Genomic DNA, 12,806 nt, shown 5'->3' on the forward strand with positions numbered 1-12,806 from the left:
TGCTTCCGATCGGAAACTCGTCATTATCGAGCTCAGGTACAGTAAAATATACGTCTCCAGTAACATTAGCAGACTCGTATGTGATCAAATTGTTGTATTGCAAAAATATACCAACAGAGATGGGAATAACGTAAATAGTTTAAAATGAAAGGGCGCACTAGAGGTTACTTTAGAGATAGACGATATTTATAGTAATATTTTCGAGGATATTCAGATGAGATCATGTGCACGACGGGAAATAAGATTCAGAATTTAAGAAATATTTTAAATATGAAGGTAAAAATGACATACTTACTTATTTACTTTTAGCATTAAAAAAAAATCTCAATAAAAAAAGACTGTAGTAAGTAACTTTTCTGAGGTACCTATGTGTTTATTCTTTTAAATTCTAAACTACATGCCATGCAATTTGGAGGTAATTATCTTATAAACTATGTTTTGACGTCAATATAAATCTTTTTTTTTCAGAACAGAAGCTATTAGGTTTGTTACCCCTGTACACACATTTGTATGCAGAGGTGCTAAGCTAATAGTTTTGCTGACTGTACCTGAGTACCCCAAAAGTTAAAACCTTAAACTGTATGATGTAGAAATTTGAGAGATTATGTATTACATTTCTTTGCGTAGTTTGACCCATAATAATTAATATTTATTTTTGCTATCGAGCGATGTTGCCAGCTTTTTTAGCGAACTAGTTATACCACTCGTATCTATATAAGTACCTATAATATGTTTTGTTTTGATATTAATATGATGTCCTTTATACAAGCGGAACAAAAAGTCGTCGATGAGCCATTTTCTATAAAACAGCTTGCGGGACATACATTTTGTTAGTTTCTTGTTGTGTTTCACAGTTTATGCTACCTTATATAATTATTTAGTATTTTGTAAGGTTTTAAGTAATATTGAAGTCGCAATGCGCTGGTACTTGTCATTTTTATGCATAGCTGCATTTTTCATTGAATATGGATTTACCAGATTGACACGTAAGTACCTACCTAGATATATAAAAAGAGTTCCAATTTCAATCAGTGGTTTCCTTCTTATACCTCTCTTAGCGCCACTTGCAACATCCCACTATCCCAGGGTTAACCGGTTAAACCGTTAACCCAGTGTCAAATAGTACTGGTAACCATGGTAACTCCAGGTTTAACCGGTTAACCCCGGGTTAGTAGGATGGAGCAGGTGGCCCTTAGATATAAATAAGCGTTATTGATCTTAGATGTCACAATCAGAATTATCGCATTTTATTCGTGATAAACTTATTTACTTTCATATCGATATTACTCTCATAAATATTACGTGTTATTTATTCCTTGTCATTTTCTTGTTTTCCCTGTTGCAAGCTAAAGAAACTTGTCACACGCTAACATAAATCCAATATTTTGCTTTTCCGTAAGCATCAGGCCTTCCAACCGGGAGGGGAAATTGTGCCTTTGTGGAGGTTAGGTTGGTTACCTTAGGATCATTTCCTTCACTGAAAAGATTAAAGAGATGGCTTACTTTTAATTATTGACAATTTCATTGTAAGAACGGGAAATTAGATAATTTTCGGTAACTACGTTCAATATATTCCGCCCCAGATACTATATGAGATGATGTAACCTCATGGACCGTATAATAAGAACCACCACCCATAACAAGGGCAAGCGAATGATTAATTAGGTGGGTATACTTAACATCAACGAAGAAAACTGTCTTTGTTTTGATAATTAGTGCAAAGTTACAAAACAAAATCTTGTTTGTAGGTAATGCACTAAAACGATTTATTTAGTCAGGATAATTTTTTTTATCTATCTCCTTAGTATATAAAATTGATTAAAAGAATAAAATAGAAATATAGTGTGAATTTGCAATAGACAACAAATTAAAAGCAGTTTTACAACTATGTTCTCAAATTATTTGCTATACAATCCATTGGCCCTATGGCCATTTCTATCTATAAGCATTTATAGAGAGGAACTTATGTACTGTCACGGACTTTAATCTTTAATTGTTGAGCCATTTAGGGTTTACTTTACAGTCGACATTTCATACCGATAGTATTGACAACCAAATTAGCTTAAACCCTAAATGGCCAAACAATTAAAATCCGTGCCTGTACCTATGCAACTATAGAAAGAAATATATGTTAAACTGTCAGTGTACACTGTAAAGGCTAATCACGTACTCGGCCCATTTGTTTCATCAACAAAGAATTATACAAAATAGCGCGTTAATTACTTATTAAACTAACATGCACACAATGTTCGTTTTTAGGGTTCCGTACCCAAAGGGTAAAACGGGACCCTATTACTAAGACTTCGCTGTCCGTCCGTCCGTCCGTCCGTCCATCCGTCCGTCCGTCCGTCCGTCCGTCTGTCACCAGGCTGTATCTCACGAACCGTGATAGCTAGACAGTTGAAATTTTCACAGATGATGTATTTCTGTTGCCGCTATAACAACAAATACTAAAAACAGAATAAAATAAAGATTTAAATGGGGCTCCCATACAACAAACGTGATTTTTGACCAAAGTTAAGCAACGTCGGGAGTGGTCAGTACTTGGATGGGTGACCGTTTTTTTTTTTGCTTTTTTTTTTTGTTTTTTTTTTTATATGGTACGGATTCCTTCGTGCGCGAGTCCGACTCGCACTTGCCCGATTTTTATATAATGTAAGGATTATTGTTTAAGCTGCTAATTGTTTTGTTTAGGTGCATGATTAGATTAGTTAATTGAGCGTTTCTTTCGCCAACAAACGGGTTACAGTTTGGCTATATTATAAATTTTGTTTGCGAGCATGTACCTTTTGTGTTAATAAATAAAAAAATAAGTAAATCATTCTATTTTCAGCGGACTTCATCCACCCATGTCCTATAGACAACAAGCCTTGCTTAATGCAATCCACCATTGATGCAATCCCTTACTTCACTATGGGAATCCCTGACTTGGGAGTACCATCTATAGATCCTTTCTACATCGACAGACTGACGATTCCGCTTTCAGGACTTAAGATTGCCTTCTTTAATGGAAAAGTCACTGGATTCAGGAAGGCAGTCATAGATAATGTTGAGTAAGTAAATTCTTAATATAATACACATATAGAGCCGACGCCACCAACGACAGTTGACGGACTGATCAACGTCACTCAACTACGAGTATTAAACTTCCCATACAATAAAATTAAGCGAACATTTCAAAGGTGACAGATGGTTTGGTGCAACCGTGCAACTTACTTGCTAATTTAATAGACTACAGTTTGGTTTAATAGAAAACAAATAACGGCGTCTACTACTACTAATTAACACACTTAATAATTATTAAGGTGTGACTTTAAAATGCCCTTTGAAGCATTACATAAAAGTAGGTGTAACGTCCCAGACAGTAAAAATAAAATTAAACAGTCGTAATGAGCTGGATTTTAGTTACGGTTTTAGGTATTAATGTGCTTACTACTTCGTTTTTATTAGGGTTCTGTACCCAAAGGATAAAAACGGGACCCTATTTCTTTCGGTTCATTTTATGAAAAGTGTTAGGTATATATTATATTTATTTATTAATTAACATGTTTTTCTTCATAGCACAAACCATACAAGTCAATCATCATCATCATATCGTTAAGCTAACGATTACTTCACAATTTAAACAACAAACAAATTTGATAACAATTTATAATGAACACATCCAGCTCAAGGTACTCGTATTTTTATAACTCCAAAAATTAATTCGTCATCGAACCAGTCGACGTTCACAACCTTTTTGTTTTCCTAATTTAATCTTGTTTAGACGTTTCTTGACGTCAACTAATAATATTGACTAGTTGACAGAATCACTCCGATCAAGTTGAAGGTTAAATCGATTAGATCACGCGATTTTTTTTTCACTAAAACAATACGAATTCGAAAATGTCACCTTTAAAATACAGCACAATAAATAAATTAAATAGTCAAAATAATATAATAATGATTATTATAATAAGATTACCTTAACCTTTAAAATGAGCTTCTTTTCATTTCACATTTAAATGGACGTTGCCTTTCAGTCAGTGTATTTAGCAAAGCTGAGGTGTTAGATAATATACGTTGGTTAAAATACAAGTATCAACCCATATAACCATTCCAGTCGCAGAATCACAAAGTGGTAACTAAATGTCAGATGTGTCGTAACAGAGTCCACACAATGTGTCTAGAATTGTTTCGAAACAAAGTGTCGTCGCCGTGTCTACACTTTTCCGTAACAAGGTGTCGACACATTTGTGTGCACTTTGCGTGCGGTTTGCGACTAAATCTGACAGCAAATTTGTGACAGCAAATGTCAATATAAAATACCTCTTGAAAACCAAGGTTTGTCAAACTACTATTAGTGTCTCGTGTGCTCGTAATTCTAGTAAGTCATCATGGGCAATGCAAATGATAATAATCGACCGAAACCATATAAACACCCAACACCCGTCAACCTTTTACAGAAAAGTTTTTAAAGAAATTCAATAAGCTACTTAGGTCAGGCAACGAATGCTCCAAAAGTTGTAGAGGGAAATGCTCGGAACACAATTTTTGACTCCGTAACTCGGTTTGACAAGTTAGGAGGTGAACATATCAAAAGTCCCCGGCCGTAGCCCTTGAGCGGGGGGGAGAGAGGGGGCTTTGAAGGTCCCATTTTCCCGTTTTTCGATTATATCTCGGAAACTATGCATCTCAGCGACATGGCCACTTATACAAAATGAAAGTTAATTTAATTTGTTACAAGTTTATTCAGTCAATTTTTTCGATATGTTGAATAGTTTTTGAGATATCCGCTCTTGAAAGTTTATTTAGGGCTCTCAATTTTATCTTGATATATATATCTATATCAGTGAAGGTGCTAGGCCGTGTTTGGTATCGTTTTCGTATAAATCTGGGGTGCTGAATCCATTTAAGATATCACATTGACACCATTCCACAAAATAAAAAAAAATCTTTTTAGGGTTCCGTACCTCAAAAGGAAAAAACGGAACCCTTATAGGATCACTCGTGCGTCTGTATGTATGTCCGTCTGAATACACAAAATAGTTCTTTACCTATAGATGACAGGAAAACCTATTAGAAATGTGCAGTCAAGCGCGAGTCGGACTTAATGTACGGAACCCTTAATACGCGAGTCCGACTTGCACTTGGCCGGTTTTTTTGAAACTCTTCTTGACGCTTAACCGCTGAACCGATTTCGTTGAAATTTGGTATAGAAATAGTTTGCGTCCCGGAACAGGACATAGGATAGATCTTATAACCAAAATCATCTTTTGAAGATGTGAAAAGTGGCGTGGAAATTTGTACGGGAAATCAATAACCGCTGAACCGATTTATATGAAATTTGGGATGGTCTACATCTTTGATTTAGTTAAAAATGATGAAAAAACATGACTTCAAACCTAAACTTAAACAGTATTAACTTCAAGAAGTCAATTCTGAATTCCCCCCTACACCTCATTTCACACCTTTAAAGGATGATTTTTGAGATAACTTATTATATCCTGTCTCGGGACTCAAAATATATGTGTACCAAATTTAAACTAAAACTGTTCAGCAGTTTAAGCGTGAAGAGGAGTTTAAAAGAAAGTATTTTAATTAGTTTATATGTTTTTACTTCGGAATGGTGTCAATGTGATACCTTAACTAAATTTGGTACTGCGAATTTATACGAAAACGATACCAAACATGGCCTCGTAGCTTTACTGTTGTAGAAGTCAAAATAAAATTGAGAGCCCTAAATTCTTATTACTTGGCCAAACTTGTGTAGAAGGAAAAGGTAAAATAAAAGTCTTCGGCAGGAATATAAGACACAAATATATATTTTTTTTGCGTTACTATTTCATTCATCAAATATAAACATACCTTGATTATACTATTCTAGTGAGATCCTCATAGATAAACAAAAACATTTACTTAAAAAATTACAAGGTCGAAATGTCACGGAACTTGTGAGAGTAATATGTGAAAAATAAAAACTTTTATGACAAAAAAAATCTGGACACAATTAAGAATCACCCAATTGCGTCGAGGAATCATCTGTATTTTTGCTTGTTTCATTACCTCCTCGCTTCTTTTTTGTCCTTTGTATTCAGTAGCAATTTGTTAGATCTGAAAATAAAGATAACTTGCGTCGTTACGGATGTCGATTTATAGGTTTTAGGGAGTGCAGAATTCGAAAACGATGATCATTTTATAATCCAAGATGGCGGCTACGTATTTTGTCATAAAATTGGAATCCAAAATAGTCATCATTTTCGAAATCTGCGCCCCCTAAAACCTATAAAACGATATCCATGACGACTTTTATGACATAGTGCATTGCCGCCATTTTGAAATTGAAAATGTTATCATTTTCGAAATCTGCGCCCCCTAAAACCTATAAAACGACATCCATGACGACTTTTATGACATAGTGCATGGTCGCCATCTTGAAATCCAAAATAGTCATCATTTTCGAAATCTGCGCCCCCTAAAACCTATAAAACGATATCCATGACGACTTTTATGACATAGTGCATTGCCGCCATTTTTAAATTGAAAATGTTATCATTTTCGAAATCTGCGCCCCCCAAAACCATCATCAAAATGGTCATCATTTTCGAAAGCGGGGCCCCCTAAAACCTATGAAACGACATACATGACGACTTTTATGACATAGTGCATGGCCGCCATCTTGGAATCCAAAATGGTCATCATTTTCGAAATCTGCGCCCCCTAAAACCTATAAAACGACATCCATGACGACTTTTATGACATAGTGCATGGCCGCCATCTTGGAATCCAAAATAGTCATCATTTTCGAAATCTGCGCCCCCTAAAATTTATAAAACGATATCCATGACGACTTTTATGACATAGTGCATTGCCGCCATTTTTAAATTGAAAATGTTATCATTTTCGAAATCTGCGCCCCCCAAAACCTATAAAACGATACCCATGACGACTTTTATGACATAGTGCATGGCCGCCATTTTGGAATCCAAAATGGTTATCATTTTCTAAATCTGCGCCCCCCAAAACCTATAAAACGACACCCATGACGACTTTTATGACATAGTGCATGGCCGCCATCTTGGAATCCAAAATAGTCATCATTTTCGAAATCTGCGCCCCCTAAAACCTATAAAACGACACCCATGACGACTTTTATGGCATAGTGCATGGCCGCCATTTTGGATTCTAAAATGGTCATCATTTTCAAAATTGGGGCCCCCTAAAACGTATAAAACGACATCCATGACGACTTTTATGACACAGTGCATGGCCGCCATTTCGGATTCCAAAATGGTCATTATTTTCGAAATCGGCACTCCCTAAAACCTATATATCGACACCCATCTCGACTTTTATGACAAAGTGTTTTGCTACCATCTGCATGCAAGACATTTCTATTATTTTTACGTACAAAAACGGCCCCCTTTCAACTTTCAATCGAGATTTAATCGATAATTTATTCGATTAATATTCAGATTAATTCAATTTCAATCTATGTTAGGTCGACTAAACTAATCGCGATTAAAATTTGAGAATTAACCTTTTTTATTCCATTAATTAGTCGAATAAACAGTTAATCGATTAATGCCCATCTCTGACCACGGCATTTTTACACTTTGAGAATATCTGAAAACAAATCAACACAAGGAGCCATTTTGCAAATCCAGTAACATACCAGTAACTTTGTTATTACTTTTGACAGCGCGTGTCATGTGTCAACACAGAGTCGACACAAAGTCGAAACATTGCAACTACTTTGTGACTGCAATATTTCTCAGCCTTAAACCATATTTATACATCATAATTAACAAGTTTCGTAGTATGTAAAGCGTTATTTCTGTTATTTAAGTATAGTATACGCATCGAAGTACTAAAAATGCTTCAAATAATATAGTTATGAACACAGGCACTGAGAAGTTAACAATTTCATTTCCGGCTAAACTAAAACAATGTGGTGGCGCGTTGATTATATTACACTTAGTTTATCAAATCACTCGAGCAGTTTATTTCCCCATAATAATTTAAGTCCTATTGTAATATAAATGCAAACAATATATAATTACGTCTTGTAATCCGTTTTAGAGATGGCGTATTAATGTCACTTATTTTTATTTAAGTATTTTTCCATCTGACAGTTTCCATTTGACAGAAACAAAATGAACGAATGAACGAATGATTTTGGCATAAAGTAGTCGCAAACCCGAAACAATGTGTGCACACGGCGACCACACTTTATGTCACTTTGTGTCATGTGTCGACCCTTCCCCATTTCTGGTAACTGTGTCGACACGGCGACGACTCTGCGACTGGAATTGTGACCGAAACAGACGGTGTCGACACAAGATGTGTCAACACCGCGTCGTAACGGCGACTGGAAATGGTTGTATGGGAAGTCCTGTTAATATCAAATTGGCATTGTGTTATGCGTTTATGTTCCTAATTATAGTGGGGGGCTCGGTGATCCGGCATCGGCAGCGGCACCCGATAAAATAAATAAAAATAAAAGCATGATATCAAAAACGTGGCATTACCGAATAATGCAACCTCTCTGTAATCGGCGTTCGGCTGTGTAAAATGCCGGATTAAGGATGCTTCACACTAGACCGGGCCGTGCCCGGGCCAAGGCGACCAACATGTCATTTTCTATGACAGTTGATCGGTGATCACGAGTTGCTTTCCATAGAAAACGAAGCACCGGAAGCTCCAGCCCGGCTCCGGCCCGGTCCAGCTTGAGTCATCCTTTATCAGAGCAGGCCATATAAGACGCTAATTGACGGATTGATGAGCGCTGGATTACTGAGCGCCTACTGTATAGTCATACCTACAGTAAACTACACTCATTTTTTTTCAAATTTTTAACAATATCTCATTCGGCTGACTTAGTTTTGATGCTATTAAAATCATTTAGATATTTTCCTTACAACTTTAATAAAATTACCATTCGATGTGTTTTAAATTACCTTAATGGTGAAATTTGTTAGGCGAAATGTCTCCAAACTTATGTCAAAACATAGTAACTAAGCAAATCACAATAATGTATGGCTGCTATTTAACTGATCACCAGATTTAGTAAAATTTTATACCAAAAAAATCTATTTTACCACCCTAAAATAATAAATGATCACCAAAATTATAACACCATTTTAATGTGAAATGATTGCCAATTATATTACATTTTACTATCCTATTAAAGGAAATCACACCAAACTAATCAATATTAACCCAAAAATAGTAAATAATTACCAAATTTCAAACCCCATTTTAATGTGAAATGATAACCAAATTTTTACATCTTGCTATCCTATTAAAAAAAATAACACTAAAATAATCATTGTAAACCCAAAAATAGTAATTGGCCACCAAAATTAGAACTCCATTTTAATGTAAAAATATAGCCAAATTTTTAAATCTTGCTATCATATTAAAGCAAATTACTCCAAATTAAATCCACTTCGTCACCTTTTTCTAGTAGCATTTCATTTCTGTAACAGTCGCAGTTTTAACATAACCTACCCCACTTTTCTAGTAGCATTTCGATTCTGTAAGGGTCGCAGTTCAAACCTAACCTAACACACTTTTCTAGTAGCATTTCTTTTCTGTAAGGGTCGCAGTTCAAACCTAACCTAACCCACTTTTCTAGTAGCTTTTCGCTTCTGTATGGGTCGCAGTTCAAACCTAACCTAACCTAACCCACTTTTCTAGTATCATTTCGTTTCTGTATGGGTCGCTATTCAAACCTAATCTAACCCACTTTTCTAGTAGCATTTCTTTTCTGTAAGGGTCGCAGTTCAAACCTAACCTAACCCACTTTTCTAGTAGCATTTCTTTTCTGTAAGAGTCGCAGTTCAAACCTAACCTAACCCACTTTTCTAGACGCATTTCGTTTCTGTATGGTTCGCAGTTCAAACCTAACCTAACCTAACCCACTTTTCTAGTATCATTTCGTTTCTGTATGGGTCGCAGTTCAAACCTAACCTTACCCACTTTTCTAGTATCATTTCGTTTCTGTATGGGTCGCAGTTCAAGCCTAACCTAACCCACTTTTCTAGTAGCATTTCTTTTCTGTAAGGGTCGCAGTTCAAACCTAACCTAACCCACTTTTCTAGTAACATTTCTTTTCTGTAAGGGTCGCAGTTCAAACCTAACCTAACCCACTTTTCTAGTAGCATTTCTTTTCTGTAAGGGTCGCAGTTCAAACCTAACCTAACCCACTTTTCTGGTAGCATTTCTTTTCGGTAAGGGTCGCGATTCAAACCTAACCCACTTTTATAGTAGCATTTCGTTTCTGTAAAGGTCGCAGCTCAAACCTAACCTAACCTACTTTTCTAGTACCATTTCGTTTCTGTAAGGGTCGCAGTGCTAACCTAACCTAACCCACTTAACTGATAGCAGTTCAAACTGATAGCAGTTTAACCTACTTTTCTAGTACCATAACGAAATGTTACTACAAAAGTAGGTTAGGTTAGGTAGGTATGCGGTGCAGGGTTCGGGGGGTTGAGCGGGAGGGGCTAGTAATTTTGGCATCAGTATACTTTATTTGGTAATATGTATACACTTTTTGGTAATCATAGTGGTTTATTTGGGTGAAAATATCGCATTAATTTGGTCTTCAAGATTTGGTGATCATTAATGATTTTTGGTGATCATTATATTTGGTATTTGAATACAATTTGCAGTGCAGTCGTTATTAAAATGGTGGTACTTTTGTATTTTTAGGCCTTATTTTTTTGTTGTTCAGTATTTTTTATTGGTAAGCATGATTTTTTTATTTAGGGTACCAAAGTATTTTTTGGTGGTCATTATATTTGTAGCCATAATGTATATGTGTTATATTATATTGCAGGTCTAATTTTGCTAAACGGAAATTCGGCCTAGAGTTCCACAGCAATGTTACCCTCAAGGGAGGTTACGAGGCCACGGGGAGAGTACTCACCTTCCCCATAAATGGAGAAGGAGAGGCCAAAATAAAAATAAGTAAGATATTAGTCACATGGTTTATGTTTTTGTCTTTGTTTTTTTTTTTGGATAATAGCCTCTGTATATTCTTAGTATGGTGACTTAAAATTTTCTCAAGAGTACGAGTATGTGATGTGCCCTCAGGATTTTTAGAGGTATAAAAAACACCTTGGGTCTGCAGTATTGTTAAGTACATGTTATTTGAATACTTGTTTTTATCAGTTGGGATAACATACACTGAATTATGTTATGTACCAAACACACTGTGAAACTTTAATATGTCTATTTCAACTTTCTATAACTTACTATAAGCTGCTCTAAAAAGAGATCGGGATATCAAATTAAGTTTAACAATTATTGAACACATCTTACTTATCAATACCTATGTTTTCAGCTTAACGGCTCGGCCACGACATCGAGCGACTTGCGACGGCGGGAGCGATAACCATAGGTTGGAGCATGACACAGCGACCGGACCTTTCGCTCCAACCTATGGCTATCACTCCCGCCGTCGCAAGTCGCAAATTGGTAGTTTCATACATTTTGGCTGGTCCATTTTCTGTGGGAGGGTAAAACTTTTTTCTCGATTTCGGGGTTGGTCCCATAGTAAAAATTGCTCAGTATAATCCCAAAACCTCCCTGGCAACGGGAATGCAGTTATTTTTTAGCCACGCTGTATATATCAATTATAATTAATGGTTTTATTTTCACAGCTAACCTCAAAATGAAGGTCATGATGAATTTGGATACGAAGTCAGATGACAAGGGTGTTAATCATTTATATGTCAAGAATTACAAATATAACCTCGGCTATGGCGATAAAGTGCATTACAACTTGACTAATCTCATTAAAGACAGTCCCGAATTGAGTAAGTAAACAATGACTTATTACTAATTACAACTAATAATTATTTTATATTATTTATGTAAACATGTCATCATCATCATCATCATCTCAGCCATAAGACGTCCACTGCTGAACATAGGCCTCCCCCTTGGACCTCCACACGTACCGGTTGGAAGCGACCCGCATCCAGCGTCTTCCGGCAAACATAAACATAACACATGAGTCATGTGTCATGTGACATGACACATAATGTAAACATGTACCTATCATAAATGAGCTCTGAGAGTGACGCGACGCAACTAAAACACCTGCACTAACCTGCACTAACCTAAGTTGAATCCTGCACGGATATTATGGTCGTGTAGACATACACGTGAACGTGACACGTGATAAAACGGAGTCCGCCACTTTCTATCTCGCGGTGTTAAAAAGTGACAGTTATTTTATCACGTGGATAAAACCATTCATAATACGCCGGCTGGACAATTGAAAACCGACAGTCGCGCCGCGATATTGTCACTTTGGTTAGGAATTTTGGATAAGGTGAGAACACCAAGAGCGAAACCACACGATTTACCTAGGTACTCCATACTTTTTGCACTTAAGATAAAACTAGTACTAACTACGATATGATAAGTGGTATCTTTGTCCAAGGAAAAAGGCAGTCGGCGATAGCAGTAAAGATTAAAGATGTTTTTATTTCCAGGCCGAACTCTGCTGCAGTTCATGAACGATAATTGGAAACTCGTGTCTGAAGAGTTCGGGAAACCAGTAGTGGATTACGCTACAGAACTGGCTCTGAGGACCATCGAGAAGTTCTTCCTCGCTGTGCCTTATGAAGAGTTGATTGAAGGACCCATACCCTCCTTTAAATAAATGCTTAACCAAGGGTGGCCTAAAATAAATGTCATGAAAATATAGTAGGAATATAGAAATCTAAGTATTTATACGTTTTTCTTTTCCAATATCCCTAAAATAGTGTAAACGGGTGATACTTAAATTGTGTCCAAAAAAATTTTTTTTT

At 36.2% G+C, this 12,806-nt stretch overlaps 1 protein-coding gene across 1 annotated transcript; it reads left to right on the forward strand.

Annotated features, from left to right (window-relative positions):
- The first annotated feature begins 889 nt into the window (after window positions 1-889).
- LOC134794299 (circadian clock-controlled protein daywake-like) lies at window positions 890-12,709 on the forward strand. The gene is made up of 5 exons (XM_063766062.1): window positions 890-986; window positions 2,834-3,053; window positions 10,823-10,953; window positions 11,649-11,804; window positions 12,489-12,709. Exons 1-5 carry the CDS (start codon window positions 917-919, stop codon window positions 12,656-12,658), a joined length of 747 nt encoding a protein of 248 aa, XP_063622132.1. The 5' UTR covers window positions 890-916; the 3' UTR covers window positions 12,659-12,709.
- Window positions 12,710-12,806: the final 97 nt, after the last annotated feature.

This window comes from Cydia splendana, chromosome 10 (genome assembly GCF_910591565.1).
Source record: "Cydia splendana chromosome 10, ilCydSple1.2, whole genome shotgun sequence".
Lineage (NCBI taxonomy): Eukaryota > Metazoa > Arthropoda > Insecta > Lepidoptera > Tortricidae > Cydia > Cydia splendana.